This window comes from Chamaea fasciata, unplaced genomic scaffold, assembly GCF_029207755.1.
Source record: "Chamaea fasciata isolate MVZ Bird 193981 ecotype frontalis unplaced genomic scaffold, bChaFas1.0.hap1 SCAF_5, whole genome shotgun sequence".
NCBI classification, from domain to species: domain Eukaryota; kingdom Metazoa; phylum Chordata; class Aves; order Passeriformes; family Sylviidae; genus Chamaea; species Chamaea fasciata.
The window spans coordinates 49,125,838-49,148,862 of NW_027094090.1; the positions used below are offsets into that span (position 1 = coordinate 49,125,838).

At 52.7% G+C, this 23,025-nt stretch overlaps 1 protein-coding gene across 1 annotated transcript; it reads left to right on the forward strand.

Annotated features, from left to right (window-relative positions):
- The first annotated feature begins 7,906 nt into the window (after positions 1-7,906).
- Positions 7,907-10,695, forward strand: TNFRSF13C (TNF receptor superfamily member 13C). The gene is made up of 3 exons (XM_066184622.1): positions 7,907-8,051; positions 8,546-8,707; positions 10,300-10,695. The coding sequence occupies exons 1-3, from the start codon at positions 7,907-7,909 to the stop codon at positions 10,611-10,613; spliced, it is 621 nt and encodes a 206-aa protein (XP_066040719.1). The 3' UTR covers positions 10,614-10,695.
- Positions 10,696-23,025: the final 12,330 nt, after the last annotated feature.

Below are 23,025 nucleotides of genomic sequence, written 5' to 3' on the forward strand. Positions count from 1 at the left end.
GTGCTGTGCTGTGACTGGGCCTGCCTTGCTCCTGTCCTGTGCTCTGATTGTTGAAACACCTTAGGTATTTGTTGAGGGCTGACAGTCCTTGAGGCACTATTGTCTGCAGTGGTCAGCTCAAAGCTCTCCTGAACCTCTGTGCTGGTCACTCGCCTAGTTTTGACATTGGCATTGGCGCAATATGAACATTCAATTTTTTTCCCCCACTGCTGTTTCTTTTTCTTGCTCTTCCAGGGATCACAGACGTGAAGCCAGGGCTGCATTTGCCTCAGTTCAGTAACAGCCTGTGGCTCGTGTGGCAGTGGAGTAGCTCTCTTTAAAGACACGTGCCAGAATCAACTAATTAATCCTCATTCCCCTGTGGGACTGAGGGGTGACTCAGTGCCTCGTGCTGTTACGCTGAACAGCAGAGAATCAAAGGCATTGGAGTTGGGGAAGCCCTGGGATAGCGCAGTGTCACTCTGTGCCTGCACACCAGGCACCTGTAAATGCTCAATCTTGGACACTTATCTCCAGGATTTTTTTAGCCGTGCAGGGGATTGAAAACTCTACAACCTTGGAGACAAGGCTGGAGCTGCCATCACCTTGCTCTGGAGGGAGGATTTTCACTACCTGATGTTGCCTTTTTACCTTCATTACAACCAAACTTGGCCACCCTGAGCAATTCTCCCTCCTGACCTACAGGTCCTTCACTGCACCCACTGTGTGTGGATGAAAGGCAGGGCAGGGAGGCTTAGGCACTGCTGAAATTGAGCTGCGGTGGTGATGCACATCCCTTTTGGGCATTGTGACCCCCAGCATGCTGCAGGCCAGGCTGTGCCAGCATGGCATGGCAGCCCTGAAGAAGTGCAAACAAACCCCAACACCTGGCCTTGGGCTGCCCTGGCATCCATCATGCTGCTGCGTGACCTGCTTGCAGGGAAGGGATGGGGAGTAGCTTGCACACAGACGTTGTATAATACAGACCCAGTTCAAACACGAGTTTGCAGGCCGGGAAGTGTCTCCCCAGTCCAGGGGGAAGAGGAAGACCCTCTGGGACAAGGGCTGCTGCACTGCATCTTCTGCTCTGTTTATAAAGGAGATGAAACATGAAGCATGTGCTTTCTTCAAAACCTGTGTCTTACCCGGGTTGCATGTAGAGCATCACCTGTGGGAGTCCCCCTGAGTGTGCCTGAGCTGTGGTTTGGCTGAGCTCAGCTACTGTATGGGACTAATACATAGTGATGGTGTCCTATAAATTATATAGTCGGAATGTTCGCCATCTGCTCTGCAGTGAAAGCTGAGTGTGATTGAGATCTTCCCTGCTTCCCAAAGCTTGACTCTCTTGCCAAGTTTGAAATGTGTGTGTGTATCTCCTGTAAGTGGTTCTGATTGAATCAGGTAAAGAGGGGTTTTTTTTAAGCAGGCTGCAATGTTCCCTGCACCCAAAGTGAGAGCTGAAGCACTGGCCAGCATCCCATTATAAGGCTATGAGTAAAACAGAGTCTGATTTCATATTTATTAGGTTCTAAAGGGACTGAATCTTGATTGCAGTGGTCGTATCAAAGATTTAAAATAGTAATGCAAAAAACAAAGGAAACCCCAATGATTCATATAAGAAGGGGAAATAGAGACAGTCATGGAGGAAGGAGTTTGAGGGGGTCTGAATTGCTCTGCTGCCCAAAAGTAGGAGGGGATTTGAATCAGATTATTCTCATTAGATGTCTCTTTAAAGCATCGTCAAGCTAGATGAATGGTCTGGGGGACAGTTTGCAGGCATGGTGGCTGTGATTATCACCAGGGATTTGCAGTCCTAGTTATCTAGCTTAGAGACAAGATTATTAGGGTGTATAAAGCTGTTCCTGCCCTAAGCCTCTAATGTGCATTTTTAGGTTGGGTGATGGGAAATGCTATGTTCCTGCACAGTCCCTTGGAAGCCTGCCTGCATCCTCTGGTGGTCCAGCCCTCTGCAGGGCTGTGGGTGCAGTGTGGAAGGGAAAGAGACCTATGCTGGCCAGGAGATCTTCTAGGGGATGGACAGGCAGCCTTCCCGGGGGACTGTGGCAAAGGGCAACAACTCCCACATAGGTGCTTACACCATGATAGGAAATGAGGAGGGAATCTTGGGAGGGGAGATTATATCCTCCTGCCTTGGCAGAACCGTTCGCTCCCCATAGCATCTCCCTTCTTGTGACAGCTTGTGCCAAAGCAATTCATCCTTCTTCCAGCTGGAGCCTTTGAGGCCCCAAAGGCTCAGAAGTTGGTGTGGCTGTTATAGAGGGAATGCCTGTGAGCTGTGAGTAGGGCTCTCTCCTTAAAAGGGAATCAATGGACACTGCCCACAGGCTCCTTGGAGTTCATCCTCAGGGGTGGTGAATATGGAACAGGGCTGCTGGCAATCACTCTCCACCTCCTCAACCCTGCAACTGCAGCAGCTCCTCATCCTCCCCTTTATCTCTTTCTCTACTTTGTGTGTTGCTTTCCTGATTCTTCTCTGGTCTTAGGCAGGTTGTCCAAGGCATTGTGCCCACATGCCAGCCAGGAGAGGAGGTGCACAGGGCAAACCCACCTGTCAGTTTTCTTCCAACATTGCATCCTTAATACACTCATGGAAATTCATAACATTACTCTGCAAGTAAAATCACTCTGATCTTTTGACACCAGGCTGGACCTAAAGGTCTGTGGGAAGCCAGAGGATTTTGTAGAGGTACTGGGGCAAGTGTGGCTTTGATTTTTGGCTCTGGAGTCATCTGCTGGAGATTCATGCCTTGAGAGTGCAGTGGTGAGGCTTCCCACTGTGAGTACTGGGGAGGTTTCTGCCCCCACACAAAGGTTGCCTGATCTGGCTGAACCCACCTGTTCAGAGGTTTTTCCTGTGGCAGCACATCACCCTCAGCCACTGATTTCTGTTTCGGTGCTGGAGGTGCTGCCTGGCCCTGTCACGGCACGTGAACACTCCCTAAGAACAGCCACAGGCCAAACGGGGGGCACTTGCCACCCCCTCCCAGTTGCCCAAGGGAGACAGGACAAGATGCCACTTCTCCTCAGAATGGGGGTGGGGGCAGCATCCCTGCTGCAAGGCAGAGTGGGCAGGGAGTTTGAGTACTGTTTGTTCACATTCAGCCAGAAGACCCAGGCTCAGCTAATGCTGTGTTACTCGTGGTTTGGGGGGGGTTTGCAAGAGCCAGGGACCCAAGTCTTGCTGAGTCCCACCCACACTCTGCAGAGCAGCAAGAGCAGCCAGCACACCGGCTGGAAACACCCCTCACACCCCCCACCACGGGAGATCAAGGGCTCAGCCCCTCCAGGCCTGGATCAGAAAAGGGAGGTTTACCCCATGTCCTCTGGGCTGCTGTGTCCTTGGGCTCTATGGATCGGGGAGGGGGAATGGGCAGAGGGAGTTTGAGCTCAGGAAGTGTTGACCCACCCTTCTGGAACCCCAGAAGGTTCTTCAACAGGCGGCCCACTAAGAAGCCTCATTTGGGTGTTCAGCATTATCTCTGCAGGGGTCCAAGGCCCCTTGCAGAGGGAGGCAAGGACACCCGCCTTTTTTCCTTCAGCCTTGTGGACAAGCCGAGCTTCAGGATCATAAACATGGAGCAGGAAGACAAATTCCATTCAACAGGGTGGGGCATTACACCACACCAAACACCCCATGCAGATGGCTGAGCAGTGTCACAAACCCCCTTGATAGAAAGCAGAGAACCTACAGAGGGATCTGGGGTTTAGAGTGACTGTGAATCTCTTGAAACCTTTGGTTTCCCATATTATTCCTAAAATCTTCCCAAATTTTGTCCCTAAGCCCACCTGGCTTTAGGAAGGATCCCAGTGGATCCCGAGGAGAAGGTTTATGCTGGAGCTGTGAGAAATCTGCTCCTAATAGCCATAGTGGTACTTTTTGGGAAGGGATGTTCCCCACCAGCCAGCACAGGGGTGTTGGGAAAGGGTGCTGGGATGAGATGCTGAATGAGCTTTGGGGGTTGGCTCCAGCCAAGGCATTTTACTGGACCATCTGAATGCAGGGCAGGTGTCAGGCTGTGCCGAGATGTTCCTGAAGCATTGGGTGCATCCTGTCAGAGGTTTGTCCTGAGGTGACTGGGTCTGCTTAGTAAACACCTCACAGCTTCTCTGATCGACAAGCCTTTGGGTTTCCGGTGTGCACGAGCACAAGGTGAACTTTCGGGGGATATTTTCTGCTACATGCGGTTTTGCAAGTGCGTGCGTGAGTCACTTCACCTACTCCTGACACCAGAGGAGCCGCTCACACGAGTCCAGTCACTCATGTGTGCATGAGCCCTTGCAGGCCACTGCCAACTTCTATGTTCCTGGAGCACCAGCACTGCCCTGTCCCCCACAGGGATCCCAGGGATCTCAGCTGATCCGAGCTGAGCTCAGCCAAAGCCAGCCCTCTATGTGCAGGATGGGAGCAAATGGCTCTGGAAATCGAGCTGTCTGACTCTGAGATGAAGACATAATACTTAAATCACTCATTTGATACCTTTTCTGGTTTATTTGCTTTATAAAAGGACTTAGCTGGAGACCCAGGCTCCTGGGGTTTTCATTTCTCTGCAGAGGAGATAAGAAAAGCGCATTTCCTTATCCAGTGAGTCATTTTTTTCTGCTCTTTAATTATGCATTTGTGCGATTATCAAGCGTATTCAGCTCTGAGATGCAAACAGCTCAAACTACTCACCAAGCTTTAACTTTTGCTATTCCGAAAATGATCACAGTCATGAAGGGTAGGGGAGGCAAAGATGGGGGGAGACGAAAAGTGGGACAACTGATGCCCAGAACCTGGGCCATGCTCATGAGCAGGCCCACATGTGAGTGCTTCTGGGGTAGTCAGCACTGGTTTTCTCCTTGAGTAAGCATTATCATGTGTAAATTGAAACATATCTTCTTGGCCCAGGAGGAGGCGGACAAGCTGGGATGAGGGCAGGAAAGGCCTGTAGAGCATGATAAAGAGGGATGAGAAAATGGTGGGGGAATAGGGTGACATCGGTGGCTGCAATGAGGCTGCAACATCCTTCCATGTAACAGGATCTGGGAGTGCTTCGTTCACAGGAGGGCATGATGGCTGCTATCCCCAGGCTCCCCACCATGCATTTGAAACTTGCAGTTTTCTTTCCATGTGCTGAAATGGGATCTCTCAGCTCCTGAGCTTTCCTGTAAATCTCGCTCTCCATGTTGAAAGCAGTGTGCAGATTACTTGGTTTGGGCTTTCCCCAGTGTGCATATTTGACTGGAGGGCTCACAGGGTTAATCTGTAAGTATGGTACAGCAGATGCTGGGAACCATTTCCCACTTCGCACTTTAAGCCAAACAGGGAGGAGAGACAGGAGGAAGAGGGGCAGGGTGACAGTCCTGTGGTGGGACCCACCGAAATAGGGGCTAGGGGTCCCTAGGAGATGATCGACATGGGGGAATTACAGTGGGGGCATTTGAGAGCTGAGGAAAATGGGAAGGATGGAGGAGCATACCTCTTCGGGAGAAGGAGACTAGCAGGTAGAAACACCCCAGGGCAAGAGGAATAGCAAAGCCTTTGGAGCAGGGAGGTGGTTTGGGGATAGATATCCTGACAGAGCACTGGATGTTTTGTGGGGATCCTCTGCCTACATGCGTGTCCTCAGCCCCACCAGCCCACAAGACAAGGTATTTTCTCAACCCTAGACCCGACACTTGCACTTCTGAGAGCTGCCTGCTGGGGACAGTGAGGATTCGAGGTGCCTTCTCCTTGCCAGGTCTCTCCAAGCTCAGATGTGGAGCTCAGATGTGGACTGGAGTGAGCCTTGGCTTTTATTTTCCCCCCTGCTGTGGGTCATGGCACTTCATCACAGCTTTCCATCCCTTCCCGCTGCCCTGCTGCTGGACACTTGTCTCTCCAACTCCCATGCCTGCACCCCAGCCCTGGTCCTCACCTAAGGTGTGCAAGAGGCAGAGGGTCAGCTTAAGTGGAATATGGAGAGATGTCCTGCTGTTTGACCCAGCTCCCCCAGAAGGTACAAGTAGGGCAAGCACAGCCTGCGCATGGCAAGCATCGAGGCAGAGGGTGCTGAGCTGTCTGTGCCATTTGTGGCTCAGGGCTGCGCTGAGAGAGAGAAGTGCTTAGCATGCCCCCACTCAGCTGGGGAGTTTTATTTTGACTAAGATGGAGTGGGAATAACTGAGCCACAAGGACAAGAATGGCCCGCCTCCCACAGCTCCTCAGTGCAGCCCACAGCCCTCTGGCAGCCATTCCTGCTGGCATGGCACAGGGGTGAGGGAGCAAGCACCTGGGCACACTGGCTGGAAGGGGAAGTGAAATCATGGCAGGTGGGGAACTGGTGAGCAGTGACCAGTTTTTGGTTAGGACTTTGGTGTGCCTGGAGCCCTGCAGTGCCCATGGGGAGGCTGAGACTGTGTTGGGGTGGCTTTGCCATTGCTATGATGCAAACTATCCTCTGGGAATGCTGCTGGCAGGGAGGGAGAAGTGCTGTAGGGCAGCTCCTCCCCTGTAGGGCACGGGGTAACAAAGAACTTCACTTGGGCTGAAATCTAGCATGGGGAGCTGGTGACTGCACCCTACTCAGGACTTCAGGAGGTGGGATGTGGAGCCGGTGGGCTCAGCTTGCCCAACAGTCACTGGTGAGGGGCAGGCACATTCAGGGACCAAGTCCTTAGGCCTGTCTCAAAGGACCTCAGCTGCCCAGTGAGGGCACCTGGTACTCTGTCACCTTGAGCCAGAGCACCCTTTGGATTTTTTCCTCCTCCCCTCCCAGCCTTGATCCAGGACAGTGGGCAGTAGAGGCCTCACTGGAAGGAGTCCAGATGCTGTAGCTGCTGGAAGGACATGACTTCAGCAGTAAAGTCCTATTGGGGATCTCCTGGGTAGGACAAATCACTAATGTTGCTTCCCTCAGCTGAGAGCCAGCCAACAATTGTGGCTGGCCCTTTTCCTTCCTAGGGAGTGAAGAAAAAGAAGATATGACTTTTGTTCAGTAGGAATGGAAGAGATCCACCTACATCACTAAAATCCATCTCTTCAGGTCTCAAACATCAGGCTTTGATGTATGGGTATTGGTGGCAGAACATTTCTCCTGCTCAGGAATGCCTAAGACTATTAAAGGTTTTTTTTAGTCCCTTCCAAAGGTTTGAGGACCAGGCTTACTTGGTGTGACCTGCTTTGCCCGTGCTCTGCACATTTACTGAGCAGAACCAGATCTGAACCCTGGAGAATGAGACACGGTGCTGAGGAGCCGCAGGTCTAGGTCTGTGTTGGAGAGGACGGAGAGAGCAAGGTGATGGAGAGCACCATCAGTAGGGGTGGAGAACGTACAACAGTTGGCCCACGTGCAGAGCAATCACTGGCAGGATGTGTCCCCAGGGCAGTGGGAGCTTTTAAAAGGGGAAACATCAGTGGCCTTTCACTCTCTTCTCCTCTGGTCTTTTGTGTTTTCAATTCAAGCCTGATTTGTGCCACTGCAATGGAGTCTTGTAAAGATCCGTGCCCAGGAAAGTCTCCTGTAGACGCTGGAGGAGGCCGAGGGGGCTTTTCAGTGTAAGCAAAGGAAGATGCAGGCTGGGGGACATGCCTGGGCCGCGGGCAACATGCAGGTGGGCAGGGGAGGAGTGAGCATCAAGGAGGTCAGACTGGGACACAATACCGCTGGGTATGAGGTGCTGCGTGGCTGAGGCACACGAGGGGCTGTGGGGATTTTGAAGGCATATTTTGAAGGAGAGGGGTAGTTTGAGGGCACGTTGCAAAGGCAGGCAGGGGTAGGGCTTGGTCGCTTGCTCTCCTCCTCCCTGCTGAAGATCCGCCCCAGGCCAAGCACAGCAATTGTGAGCCCCAAGGGAGACAACGCAAATTGACAGACTGTATCTCCCTCTGCCACGGGGCCTGGGGCGCTGTGATTTCACACTCCAGTGGCCTCATCACTGCTATGCCATGCAAGAGCTGGGCTCTGACTCCCACTCTGCCATGTCCTCATCAGGAAAAGCTGCCATTTCCCCCTCCTGCCTCTCCTTCGAGTGCTTCGACACCCTGACCAAGTCATGCATCAAGTGCTCCGACCTATTCAAGGACAATACAAGTAAGGGGACAAGGGCAGCTGCAGTCTGAGCTCCCCAGGGGTGGATGGTGGTGGGCCAAGGAGGCTGAGGGCACCCCAGGGGTGGGCAGGTGGACGGCACCATCTCCTGAGGATGGCTGTAGAGCTGGCAATGGAGGATGGCACACTGCCTTCACCTAAAGCAGGGGGGAAGAGGGCAGCCAGTTTCAGTGAGAGGAACATGGTGTAGGGAAAAGTCAGATGATCCACCCTAGGGTGGATCAACCTGCCCCAGGGGTGACTGTAGGAAGAGCAGGAAGCTCTCATCTCCTACCACCCAGGGACAGGGAGCGGGATAAGGGTCTCATCAAGCAGGGGGGTATTTTGTTGCCGGTGGCAGGTGGGTGACAATTAAGTGCCACGCTTCTTCCCTGCCACCGCAGCCCCCAGGCCAGCCAGCCAGGTGAAAAATGCTTCTGCCCTCCTTCCTCCTTCAGCTCTCCCTCTCCTGACACTACCGGCATCTCATCCCACAGCAGAACCTACCCTGGCAACCACCCTGAACAGCACCTTCCTGATCTTCGGAGTCCCAGTGGTGGTGGGGTTTATCCTGGTTCTGGCTACCCTCTGTGGCTTCCTGGCCTGCAAGGTGGGAAAGTGGAGGAGAAAGAGGAAGGCAGCAGATGAAGAGGACAAAGGTAGGAGACCTCTTCCTCTCCCTCTCACAACACCCTGAGGACCCTGGGGTAAATGGGATCACTTACTGCTGGCTCCCCTGAGGCACATCCCTGTCCAGGCTAGCTCCTCCACCTCAAAATCAGCTCTGCAGGCATCCCATGGCATATTGGACCATCTGAATCACTGCCTGAGTGGCAGTGTCCTGCATTCTCTGGGAACCTATGCCTGTACCTGGCTGCCAGCACAACCCTGCTGAGCCATCCCTCCTTTCGCTGCGTCTCCCTGTGCCTTCTTTACTTAAAGCATGTCCTGGCACCATCCCCTCTCCAGAGGGGACACGTACGGAGCCCTGGTGAGTAGCTTTGTGAGCTCACTGGTTTGTGAGAGCCCTCTTTCCCAGTAGCCAGAGGACCATGGATGGAGTGGGAGTCGTGGGGGTAGTGGTGGCCACATGGGGATGGCTCCAGAGGCAGCCTCTCCCTGTGGCGCTGCAATGGGGGTCCTATGAGGACCACCCAGCTTGCTTCTCGTGCTTGGGATGTCCAGCATCCTCCAACGTGCATCCCAAAGACCCCAGTGGGATGTCAGGGCCAGCCCCATTGAAAGTACACTGCATCACTGCACAGGGTTCTCTGGTGCATCAGAATTAGGGTTGGGGTTCAAGGGATGGGACTGAGCCTTTCCTAGCAGGGTACTTCCAGGAAAGTAAGGCCACAGTGCTCCATGATGGCCCATTTTGTTGGGGCAGCTCTTTCCTCCCTTGGGGGCCCCTGCAATGGCACTGATTCAGCCTTGAACAATCTTCTCAGAAATGGTCTAGCCTGGTTTCATTCCTCCCCATTCCCAGGTAGGGGATATGGCTGCCCAGGACTCCTAAGAGGGGCGGCCACATAGACATGCTGGCACTCACTACTGCCCCACGACCCGGGTGGGTGTCCACAGTGGGGCAGCTTGTCCTTGTGCCCTGGCTTGCCCGCACACTTCTTGCAGTGCTGGATGGTGACTCAGACTGGGGGGACATTACCCGGGGCCTTTCTGCTCAGCGACAGCCCATGACGCACATGCCTAGGAAAAATACCAAAAGTGAAAAAGAAGGGAAAAATCCAGTGGTGAGAGAGAACTGGCCATTATGGAGAGTGTTGGAGGCACTACTCAGTCTCCTGTTGCATACCCTGGTCCACATCCCCCTTGTCCCCCAAGGCTGCACCACAGCAAGCCCATTGCTGCAGCACTGGATGTGTGGAATGTGGCAGGAGGCTTGGGGCTGGAGGCACACGGCTGTGTTCAAAGTGTGTAAACAAGTCTATTTTTAAGTGGGAGGCAGTCGGGGAGGGCAAGCTGCCATGGGCTGGGCTCTTCTGCTGCCAGCAGAGTTGAACAAGAGGACTCAAAGTGGAAGTGCAAGTTTCAGCCTTTCCCTCTTGTCTTTTAGTGGGGGGGGGGGAAGCCCAACGGTTGTTAGCAGGAGCAATTCTGCAGCAGAAGAGGTGTGGGGACCTTGCAGACTTCTGTTCCAGATCCATCTTCTCCCCTAGGGACAGGGCCATCTCCCTGGGACCTGCCTGACCCTACTCCATGAGCCTAGTAACCCCCTTTTCTTGTCCCTTCCCAGAAAACATAGACATTGCCACCACTGTGCCCAGCCTGGACCCTGCCATGCCAGAGGGAGATGGTGCCCTGAACCCAGCCCCATGCCTGCATCTTGATGGGAGCCTGAAGATGCCAGGGCCACCCAGGAAAGCCAGGGCAAAGCAGAGGCCATTCTGCCAGGGCGATGCCGATGGTGACATTGTTCTGCTCTCCACTGTGTACCCCCAGCCCGAGGAATGCAATCACAGCTTCCCGCTGCCCGCCACTGAGCTGGGGGCCACAGCGCTGGTCACCACCAAAACCACCCAGAACTGCGCCAGAGAGGAAACAATCTGAGGGCAAGGGGAATGGAGCTGGAATTCTCTGGCCAGTCCTTGTGGACACTAACAGGCTGTTCCTGGGACGAGTGGAGCCCTCCATGGGTATGAGCCCTGTGAGAACCAGGTCTTGCCTTTAGCAAGATCAGCCTTTTAAGATGACTGTCCCTTTTTGTGCTGAGTCTCAAGTTACACCTGTAAATGCTGGAGGAAGCCAAAGTGGATCATGCTGAGTTACAACGAACTGTTGACAGCTGCCATAAGCTAAACTACTGGGAGGAGGCAGAGGAGACACAACCGGTGAGGATGGAGTGTGGCAGGAACTGCTGTGCCATTTGCAAGGCAGTCATTGTGCCTGGCCAGGTCTCCTGTTGGATGGGCAATTGCTGGGAACATGGAGCTGGAACACCAGAAACTGCAGGGGGAAATGAAGCAGGGAGTTACTTTAGGACCATATCCCACACAGCAGTAGCTCGATTTTTGCTACTGACCTCAATAAAAGGAGACTTGAGGCCATATGGAGCAAGGCACACCCAGCATCTACTCCATTTACAGTCCTGCCATCCTGTCTTCTGCACTGTGGGATACCCAGGTCTTTCCACCCTCAGGGCTCTCTCATACAGTGGCAGGCATCCACCACCACTCCTGAGAACCCCCTCCACAGCCAGGTACCCTGGGGACAGATAAAAAAGTTTGTCTTCCCAAGCAGTGAAGAGGGCAAAAAATCTGTCCTTGCTCTGAACTACAGTCCCTGAAGTTAGGGAGGACCAGGGCCAGGCAGTGGAGACGGCTACTCCAGAGGAGCTCCCTGAACTTGTCATTACAGCCCCAGACAACCGTCACTTCAGCTTACTGTCGCTGCAGGAATACTGCTTGTCACTTGGGATGGATGTTTCCACACTGCACAAAAGCAGTCAGGGAGTGATGTGAGCGTAGGCAGGAGTTAATTTATGAGAGTGTCATCAAGGCTTTGCCTGTGTGCCAGAGCTGACCAGCATTGCCCACCCCAGGTATTTCCCCGTAGATGGGTTTCTTCACCCATTTAAAGCACAGGAAGGGCTCTGTTTGGGAAATGAACTCGTTAGTGTGGGATGCTGATTCTGAGTAATGAAAGCAGCTGATGCCCCCTGACTGAACAGAGACTCTGGGTTGGGTGAGAAGCCCCTGGAGAAGGTGATTAGTCACTTAGAAGTGCTTTGAGGGGTTATTTCCATGAAGCACCGTCTCCAGGTCCGCTCTTAGATGAGGTGGCTTCCTCGTCCGGGAGGCTTTGGACACTGAACAGAGCTGGCCAAGCAAGGTGTGGGGACACTGACACCAGGCATAATGGGCCACTGAATGCCACATTCCCAGTAGAGTCAGCTGGAGGCACTGTGTGGAGGGGATGTCCCTCTGATGATGGGAAGGTAACTCCCTGCCCAAGCCTGAGTTCTCTCTGGGGCTGCAGGACAGATGCTACTGTTGAAGGGTGACATCTCTCTTCTCCCATCTGTAGCACTGCAGCCAGACTCATGGCATCTGTCTCATAAAGGCAACCACAGGTGCTGCCACAGATGCCAAAGCCAAAATTCCTCACCACAATTTCTCTCCCAGACCTTAACAAACTGACAGAGGTGAAACCTCAGCTGACTGAGGCTCCACATGATCCAGGATGGGATGGATCCCCATCTCAGCCTTGGGGCTGAGGATGGTGGAAGAGGTGGTCCACGTGTCCAGTGACTGTCTCCTGGGGCTCCAGACACCTGTGGCAGAAACTGCGGAGGCTCAAGGGCTGGTGTCCCAGTTACCCACAACAGCCGTGCTGCCCTTTGCAGAGGGGGTATTGCCATGGCACAAATCAGAAATCCCATCCTCATGCTCCGCACCCAATCCTGTGAAGTAACTTCAAACAACCTTCATGTATCTGGAGTGGGGAAAAGAGCCAAAGCCAGGTCAGGGGATGTTTTGTCACTAGAAGTACTGCTTTTGGGAGACAGAACAACCTGTTTCAGGGGAGATGGGAGCGATACAGAAATGGAGCAGAACTGCCAGGATCCACCTCCACTTCCCTCCCAGTGACAGCAGCAGCCCAGCCTTTTGGATGCACTGCCCACCCCAGAGGATCTGAGCATTTGAAAAAGAAACACCCATTCAAATCCTATTGAAAAAGCCCCTCTTTCTGCTCAGGTAAGGACCTCTGCTCTCATTTCTGCTGGAGCTTCAGCCAGGCATCTCCCTATATGGGATGCCACTGGCATTTGCAGCACACAGAGTGGCAATTGCATCAACACTGTATTTCTCAACCAGTGAGTGCCCCTTGGATCTCCTTTCTGTTATGGCACGTGGAGTGTCTTCCCTACATTGTGTCTGCCTGACTGCCAGCTGTGGTGGGGAAATGCTCCCCTTCTGCCCAATCTGCCTGGGACGTATTTGTAACCTGCTCTGAGCGCTTCTCCATCCTTATGTACAGGGCAAAGGGTTGTCCATTATGTTTGCATGGAGAGCCAAGTGAATAGAGATGAAAAATATTGCAGTAAAAATTAAAGAATAAGGTGAACCCATTGTCAATGCATGCTCAGAGGTCTGAATGGGGTCCCCATCCTGGCTTTAGGGGTCTCCAGCATGTTGGTCCTTGGGGTACAGCAGGGCTTTGTGCCAGAGAGGCTCCCCTGGCAGTGACTTTATGAACACATTCCCTACACATGACCACACAGCGGGGAACCAGCCAAGCCTGGCCACCTGTGTCTCCCCACAGCCATGCCAGGAGCTGGCCATTTGGACAAGTACTGGGGAAAGTCTTTTTTTGGGGGGAGTGGGGTGGGGATGTTCCCTGTCTTTGACTTTCCACAGCAGTTTCTCACTTCCCTCTGTGAGGCAGGAGCTGTGCTTCCTCCTCAGCTTGGCACCCATGCCACTGCCTGCACAACTGCCTAGAAAGGCTGGTGAAGCTGGGCTTCCCCTGGCTGCAGAGGCATGGGGTTTCAGAGAGAGCCAGGGGAAAGTCTGAGGAAACCCCTGGGCAAGAGAAAGTAATGGAGGCTAAAACCCTCCTCACCGCAAAATCACCTCAGTATCTCCCTAGACATTTCAACTCCAGGGACCCTGTTTTGGAGGAGGTCATGAACATATTTGAGCTCCTGCAAGTCTCACCAAAAATGCTGGTGGTAAAGGAAAGAAGCCTTGCTGTACCTATGGATGTGAGTTTGTTTTAATCTATGGTCCTAGAGGCAGGAGCCAGCTGGCCAACAGTGCAGGGCACTGTGAGGAGAGGGAAAACCTGGCCAAGGGTCTTCTGCAACCACCAGTCATGTCTGCTAAACCCTTCTCAATCCCAGAGGCTTGCCAGACTCCAAAGTGAGGCTTTCCTCCCTCACTTTCTCCTCTCCACTCCCATTACTGGTTCACCCACCAGTTTAGTCTCCTGACAGTTCACCCACAGGTCCAACTACTCCAGCCTAAAGCACCCCCCACAGGCCTCCACAGACCCAGCTTGCCCCTCTGTGGGCAGGGCCTTGATGGCAGGCAGGGCAAGTAGGCACCACTTCATCCCACACATGAAGTAATACCCCGATGGCAAATGTCCAACAGGGTCCGTCTGTCTCTGGGTGCAGCCTCTGATCCCCCCACTTGCTGCAAGGATGGAGCTGTGTGGCCACCCCATCATCCTCTTGCAGAACACGGATCTCCTCCCATCCCACAGGAACCTTTCCCATCGCTCACTTCCCAGGGCCAGCGACGGCACGGCGACACGTAGGTGCGCCTGCAATCCTCGGGGAACATCGGTGCGAGGCCGTGGGAGGAGAGAGGTCAGCAGTCCCGGGGCGCCTGCCACAAGGTGGCACTGACACCACACACCGGCCTGCGCGCTGCGGCGGCCCGGGGCGCGGCACGGCGGGGCCAGCGTCCCAAGGCAGCCCGGGGGACCAGGGGTAGGCAGGCGGGCTTGCGGCCAGCCCCACTTGGCCAGACGGGAGGGTGACAGCTGCGTCTGACGCTGTCCGACCACACGGCCCATCACCGTGACCTCTGGGCTGCCCAGGAGAAATGGTCGCTGGTGGCCGCACACCTGTGGGGTAACCAGAGGCACAGAGAGCTGCTGCTCCATCCAACAGCACCGAGCACCTCGACCATCGTTCCTTCTCCCCCGAGCAGCCCATTCCCAGTGGTGTCAGGCCTCTCTGAGCATTCTCCAGGACATGGACCTGCCAGCCAGCACCTCCCTTCCAACTCCTCCCTGTCAGCCTCTGCCAAAAAGGCTGTGCTATCCCACCAAGCTCCTCTGGTGGAAAAGGCCAGGGCTGGAGAGAAGGGGCTGGCCGGCTCCCTGTGCAACGCTGTCAGGGGACCACAGCCTTCTGATGCTGCTCATCAGCATCCTTCCCTAATTGCTACCCAGTGCCTAATGACAGTAATTAGGAAGAACGAAGCTGCCTGGGGACTGGAAACACTGATGGAGTTGGGGGAGACAGATGGTGTTCGCACTTAAAGAAAGATTAAAAAACCACCAAAAAACAACAAAGCAAAACCCCAAAAAAACAACAAAAGAAAACAAACCAAACAACAACGATGACAACAACAACGAACAAAAAAAAAAAAAAAAAACCAAACCCCCCCCCCCCAAAAAAAAAAAACCAAAACCCCCAAACAACAGAACCCCCCCCCACCCCTCAGCTTCGATCAGCCTCCTTTTCCTTTGCTTAGTGTCAGGATCACTTCGGTCCACAGGCACACCAGGGAGAGGCTAAGATGTTGCGCTGGTCATTTTCAAACACAATATCTGCACACACACACACACACACACACACACACACACACACAACCCGCAGAATCGCCAGAATTTTAGAGTGCTGAGGGAGCTGTGAGAGGGGGCACAGTGCCTGCCTGGGTACCTGGCATGGAGGGGATTTCCTCCCTGCCTTTGTGGGCTGATGCTTCCCCCTGGGGCCACCCCCACAGCTCCTGGTTTTGCTGGCTGTGATCAGTGAGCAGCTTCCCAGGGGTATAAGGTGAGGGAAAGCCCAAAACCACCTGAGCAGCTGTGTTGAGCAGACAGAAGCTTTCCTGGCAGAAAGAACTGGCCAAGGGACAGCCCCACATTCTCCCCATCACTGTGAAGACACCACACTGGGTTTTCCACCCAAAACTGGACCTTGGCAACCAGAGCACTTGGACAGGGACTGCAATGCACTCAGTTTTACCTGCCTGGAGAAACTCCACCGGCGGAAAACCCCCTCCAAACCCTTTCACACAGTCCCTTCCACCCCAGCCCTGGGGTGATGCCACCTGCCTCCAGAGCTACCTGCCAGACTGCGGGTGTACCTGAGCAGAGAGACGATACTGGGGTGTGAGGGGAAACCCCCTTCCTGCCCCTTAGCAGCTGTCCCATATGCTCTCAGGATGGCCAGGCCTTTGTTCCCCAGAGCACCCTGGGGATGCAGGGACAGGGTTATGCTAGGTAGGGGGGATGCTCGGCCTCATGGAGGAGGATGCTCAGCCTTGCATTATGGCATGAGCCTGGCCCCATTCAGAGGATGCTCCGAGAAAAGGCCCAAGGCAGGCTTGGGGCAAACCTGCACATCCTGTGGGCTTTGAGGGGTAACTTCCTCCTCTCCCACAGCAAGTGGGGTAATTTTAAACCCATTCTTCATCCTGGTCACAGCTAGCAAGGCGAGTAGAACCTTTCCAAGTGACACAAACCTCATGCGACACCTGAAGTGATCGGTGGTGACAAGCAGATTGTGCAGGGAGAGCCTCTGCACTCCTTTCAAGGTGCCGCTGTGATAGGGAGTGACCCCCCTCACTCCCAGGGACACCTCCAAGGAATGCAGGGCTCTCCTCCTGCTGGGCAGCTGGCATTCCCAAAGGGCTGCGGAAGTGGACATGGGATGTGGAAGATCCCCAAAAGTAAGGATCCAGTTTTGGACCCCCACAAAAGGGTCACCTGGGCAGCAAAGTGGCTGATGCCAGAGCTAGAGCACACGGTGCAGCCTGCCCTGCTCCAAGCTGCATTGCATCCTCCCTCCTCTCCTCCTGTTATTTCTTCTTTTTTCCCTCTTTTTCTGAGCAGGGGGTTGTGATGAGAGCCCAGGGTGCAGCCACAGGGGTGCAGAGGGAGGGGGTTGCCAACATGGGGACGGAGCCCCATGTCCTTCATCTGCTGTCGCCAGTGTCAGCTAGCCACAGCTCCCTGGCTGCTGACAGGAGCTATTCTGAGCCTGGATCAATGGGCAAGTGTGAGGGTTTGGGTGACAGCCACGGGAGGCCTGCTGGGAGGAGGGTTGCAGGCAGGGAAGAGCAGGTGGGATTTCTCAGGAGATTCCCTCATCTTTCCCCCTACACACTCTGCTGTCCTGTAAGGTTTCAATGATGCAGATGTCTTTCTCATTTCCTTCCCTACGGGGGTTGCAGTCTAAATGGGTCCTACTACCCAGATGTCGCTTCCTGATTTGAGAAGTGCCAGCATTTTGTGGAGTGCCAAAACTCCAGGATGAAGGCACCTGCAGCCAAAAACTGTGGCCAAGGCTGAGCTCAGGATGGCAGTTTAAATAGGGGTTTACAGTGGGCGTGATACACAAAAGATCATCTTCCTCCTCCACCAGAAATAATTTCCATTATTATTCTGTGACAATAATAATATTTGGTAAGGCTGTTAATTCTTGTGAAGTGAGGATAATTTTAAAGCTGGTGATTTAAATACAGCACTGCAAAAGTTTTTGGATAATTTAAAAAAAAAAAGCTGTTTTCCTTGACTAAAAGGTTTGCCTTCTCCATTAGCATTTCCAGTGATGTCCAATAGTTTCCCATTAGCAAATTTGCAGATGATACCAAGTTGGAGGGGAGTTTTGATCTGCTGGAGGGTAGGAGGACTCTGCAGAGGGACTGGACAGACTGGATCAAGAGGCTGAATCCAACAATATGGGGTTTAACAAGACCAAGTGCTGGGTCCTGAACTTTGGCCACAACAACCCCCTGCAGAGCTACAGGCTGGGGACGGTGTGGCTGGACAGCGGTCAGGCAGAAAGGGATCTGGAGGTACTGATTGACATCTGGTTGAATATGAGCCAGCAGTGTGCCCAGATGGCCATGACAGCCAAAAGCATCCTGGCCAGTATCAGGAACAGTGTGGCCAGCAGGACTAGGGAAGTGATTCTTCCCCTGTACTTGGCATTGGTTAGGCCATAACTTGAGTCATGCGTCCACTTCTGGGCCCTAAATTTAAAAAGGATACTGAGATGCTGGAGCATGTCCAGAGAAGAGCAATGAAGCTTGAGAGAAGGGGCTGGAGCACAAGTCCTATGAGGAGCAGCTGAGGGAGCTGGGGTTGTTTAGCCTGAAGAGGAGGATGCTCAGGGGTGACCTGATCACTCTCTACAGATACCTGAAAGGAGGCTGTGGCCAGATGAGGGTCGGTGTCTTAGGTTGTAATATGTAACCAAAAATGTTTATTCTATTCCATCTGTTGAAACCGGCTGGGGAGATGTTTTCTTTATCTCTTGTATAACCCATTCCTCTTAACTCCAGGGGGGAGGGGGCCGGTACCTTCCGCTAATAGGCCAGCTGTTAAAACCAGGTGAAGCAATGTTCCTTATCTCTTCCACAACCTGTCCTCCCTCCAGGGGATATCTTCTGTTAATGGGCCATTAAGGCTCACCACATGACTGAAAACATTACATTATTCCATTGTGAGATGCTCCACCCAGTGGGGGGAGCTAACCTTTCCTACCTAGATAAAAACTGAGACCAAGGAACACCAGGGACCTGGTTTTCCACTGGATTCCCAGAGGAAGACTGGACCCATCTTGCCATCATTAGATTGTTTCTACAGGATTGTCTCTACTCCAACAGAACGATATCTGCCACTCCAGGAGGACTTACTCTGGACTGCTTCCAACACCCTGACCAACAGGGTATCCAGGTCATGTTTTTGACTCTGTCAGGGTTTCTAGGATTTTTTGTTTGTTTGTTTGCTTGGTATTTTTGTACTACTACATTTGTATTATTAATATTCCTAGTAAAGAACTGTTATTCCTGTTCCCAAATCTTTGCCTGAAAGCCCTTAATTTCAAAATTATAATAATTTGGAGAGAGGGCGTTTACGTTCTCTATTCCAAGGGAAACTCCAGCTTTCCCTGGCAGATACCTGTCTTCCCAAACCAAGACAGTCGGTCTCTTCTCCCAGGCAGCCAGCAACAGAACAAGAGAACACAATCGTAAGCTTCACCAGAGGAAGTTTAGGTTGGACATTAGGAGGAACTTCTTCAGAAGAAAGGGTGACTGGGCATTGGAATGGGCTGCTCAGGGAGGTGGCGGAGTCACTGTCCCTGGGGGTGTTTAAGGCAAGATTGGACGTGGCACTCGGTGCCATGGTCTGGTTCACATGGCGGTGTTTGGTCACAGGTTGGACTCGACGATCTCAGAGGTCTTTTCCAACCTAATTGATTCAGTGATTCTGTGACAAGGACCTCAGCCCTCACAGAAAGGATCCAGTCTCCTTCCCTGGAGAAGAATGAGCACATGAGGGACGGCTGCAGCTGGTCACCCTTGCTGCCCCCGCATGGCCACCACTGCCCTCCCTTGAGGGTGGTCCTAGCTTATTTGCAGTGTGAATGCAAATGAGAGGGAGCATCATTTTGGGACTGGAAAATCCTGCCATGGACAGTCAGAAAGAACTGGAGCAGTGGATTGGGATGAGGGGGAAGAAGAGACCTGTTATCTCCCTCCCAAACCCCTTTCAGAGCCACAGCCACAGCCTCTCCTACTCCCTTAATACAGTCCTGACAAATTCCCTTTTGTCTTTCTTCCTGTCCCTCACCATTAATATCAAAATTAAATCTATAAATGCTTCTGGGGTGACACATTTCCCAGTGTATTCCCAGGAGTGGTCTCTCTGGGTTTCTGGTTTGCTCTTCAGCTCCTCAATTATTTATCTCTGCAAGGGAACAGGAAAACAAACTCAGCGAAGCAAACTTCATGCCCTGTAGTGACACCATGAGTTATTAAAAAATATAATAGAAATTCCCCAGTGAGTCATTTAAGAGGCACTTAAGCAGCTCCAACCACAGAGACGATGCTCATGACTGTTTACAGCCAGCATTGGCCATGGAGGGCCAGGGACAGGACAGAATCCGGATCCCCTCCAACAGGGGTGTTTTGGGGGAACCCTACTGGTGGACGGTAAACACTAAATGTCTCCATTTACAGTTTAAGGTAATTGCAAGTTCCCGGTAAGCCTCATATGTTCTGGAGTGGTGGAATGAGGTGATGCACGGGATGTGCAAAGTTATGGAAACTGTGGTGAGATGCAGAAGATGAAAGAATGCGGGAGCATTTGAGGGATACAGAGCATATGGAGGAATACAATAGATGCAGGGATGAAGAAGATAGAGGGGATTGGGAGGATGCAGGGGGTGTAGAGAGGTGTCCATCTTCATGGACAGGTTGTGCCAGAGTGCTGCTGGGAACCCTATGCCCCAGCACTCCCCTGCCCATGTGAGCCCCATTCCAGCTCTGATGCCAAATGGCCACAGTAGCAGCAGTGAAAGAGCCCCCCTAAACACCACCTCCCTGTGACAGTGAGTGTCCACTGCAGCCAGTCGAGCACTGACCCCATGCTCAGGAGAGATCTCCTTGACCTCTCCACCTGCTGCCTCTCACATCATAGCCTGTCCCCTCTGCTCCCTCAGGCACAGGGACCTGCTGGGGCATGTCCAGTTTTCCTGCGCCTGGCCCAGAGCGCAGCAGTGGCAATGCAGGAGATGGCTAAATGCTGTGCAGGGAATGTGTACAGCCCAGCATGGGCTCCGGTAGAGAGAAACTATGGGGGAACCACTGGTCTTGGAGGTGCTAAGAGGAGCTTATCCTTAGTTCATCCCTTGCTTTCAGCCCAAGTTCAGAGCCCTTGGCAGCTAAAATGCTCATGCCTAAATTGTGATGAGCTTTGAACTCAGGTTTATGTGTGCTGTCACAGGGGCAGTGTTGAAGCCTGTCTTGCTTCAAGGGATTCTGTGATCCAGCTTCCACTCACAAAGCCAAGCAACAGGGTAGGTCCATGCGGATCCCTGCTGTGCCCCCTCTGCCTAGAAGCCAGCATGCAGCAAACGCTCACTTGGGCAGCGCTTAACCCCTCGCTCTGCTGCCCCCGCAGCCCAGCGCAGCCGACTTGCTGCTCTCCTTGCATGCCGCTGGCACACTGGGCTCTGCTTCAGCTTGAACGCCGGCAAAAGCAAAGGGCATAATTTTAGGAGAAGCGTGTGAAATGTGTTCTGGCAGATCAGCTGAAGAGCTCTCCAGCGCAAGGAAAGCATTAACATTTGCAAAGGTCCTTGCAACAAAGCAAGAAATTCCCAGCAGGCAAATCCAGATGTGGGGATGTACAAAGTCCTGGGATGCAGACAGCGATGGACAGGTCCACTGGTTTGGGAATGATTCAGGAGTGTCCTGGGAAAGAAATGTTCCTGGGCAGGAATGTTCCACTGCAGGGATGAAATGGTGGAGGCAATCAGAGTGGGAGGTACAGCTTGCTGGGATTGACAGCCCACAGAGGTGCAAGGGGATGGATTTAAACTTGGTTGGGACAGGATCTCCCCTGGGACTGAGCTCCTTCTCTCTTCCAGCCCCTCTCCCCCACATGATGGATTTGCACAGAAAGAGTGGGAAAAAAACCCTGAAGCCTGCAGCCTGTGATTCATCCTTACTATATTTGCACATATTATTAGAAAGATGAAAATATAGCCAGAGCTACAATTACAGATTTAGTAAGCAGGACTGCCTATTTCAGCATATACTGCTTCTCCCAATGACTCTAACTCTACATGGGACCAATTTACACCCCCACTAGCAATAAGGCATTGCCCTACACAGTCTACTTATATATCTGGGTGGATATATTCAGCAAGCTGGTCCTTCAGGGCAGCAGTGTTTGGGTTCTGATGCTGCCCACTCAGCATGCTGTGCAACTGGCTGGTGCCCGTAAACCTCTGCCTCAACATCCAGTCTCCTGCTAATGCTCACCCAGATTTTGGGGATATATCTGTCCATGAACACCATAGGCAAGAGAAACTTGTTTGCTTGCTGCTTTGCAAGCCTTCTCTATCCCTGACAGGGAGTTTGGGATGAATGAAGAGAGAGAGACCCAGAGCTTGCCAGCTCCTTGCTGTAACTCATCCCAAGCCCCCATCTTTTTATGAACAAATTATTAGCAAACCCCATAAGTCGGAACCCACAGGTGGCAGTAACCATTCCTGGCCCATACAGGCCCTTGTTCCCATGCCTGGCTGGTGGGCTTTGTGCCCACGAGGTAGGAAGGTGGCTGATACCTCCCTGTGACACCATTCTATGCTATCCCATGTGAGGAGACCTGGTGCCCTCTGTGAGCCTGGGGACAGCACTCTGCTGCATAGGTTCTTCTTCCTTGCTGAACTGTTAAATGCAGACAAGTGGATGGGATATCTGCTGTAGTCCACTTGCTTGGTTTGAGACATTATGGTTTGCTAATAAAACAGGTTCGTTCAATATTTTTCTGCCTGCAAATGATGTCATTCAAGGTTTAATAAAGCAGCAGGCAACTGTGTGACTTGATGAAGACCAAATAAAATACCAGGTACCAGATGTGGTTGCTGGTTTCCCGCATCTTGCTAGCAAAGAGACTGAGTACAGAGCCGACTTGAAGTGTAGAAGCTCCCAGGTGTGCCAGTGTGGAGAGGCCAGGAAGGCAGCACTGGATCCCTGCTGCAAACCCAGAAAGTCGTGTGTGTTTTCCCATAAGGTGGCAATGCAGTGTCTAGAGCAGCTTATGCCAGGGAGGTGAGGAAGACTCCAGGATCTGTCTTCTCTGGCTGCAGTGGGACATAGCTCCACAGGCATGTGACCCCAACAGGGTGTTGTCCTGGGTTGAAGTATATTCTATCTCCATCTTCATGAACTGTTGAAACCAGGTGAGGCAGTGCTCCCTGCCTCCTCCACTCTGGCTTATCTTCTGTTAATGGGCCCATCAGCACCTTTGCTACACAGCTCACAGATAACCCCCTCCTGGACTACCTCCTGTTAATGGGCCCATCAGGCCTTATCACATGACTCACAATCCCATTGCGAGATGTTCCACCCAGAGAGAGAAATCAAGCATTCCAGCCTGGATATAAGCTGAGACTCTGAACACCAGAGCGGGCCTTACCCACTGGATTCCCAGAGGACCTGAGCTACCAGACCTTTCTACAGGATCACTGCTTCAGGAAGACCACCTCATCTGGACTGCGTCCATCACTACGCTCAAGTTGTATTCTGACTCTGTCAGTGGTCTTTTGTATTATTGCATCTATTTTATTTTACTTTCTTTCCTTTTTTTTCCTATTAAACTGTATCTCTGACTTGAAGCCTCTCATTTGTTTTGCTTTCAAACCACTACAGGTGTGCAGTGAGACAGATATTTCTGCAGCAGTGCAGTGAACTGCATGGCT

Excerpts from the sequence above, each read along its gene's own strand:
- TNFRSF13C (XM_066184622.1), top strand. The coding sequence starts at position 7,907 with ATGCAAGAGCTGGGCTCTGACTCCCACTCTGCCATGTCCTCATCAGGA. Across the intron at positions 8,052-8,545 it reads CCTATTCAAGGACAATACAA|CAGAACCTACCCTGGCAACC; the intron begins GTAAGGGGACAA and ends CTCATCCCACAG. Across the intron at positions 8,708-10,299 it reads AGCAGATGAAGAGGACAAAG|AAAACATAGACATTGCCACC; the intron begins GTAGGAGACCTC and ends GTCCCTTCCCAG.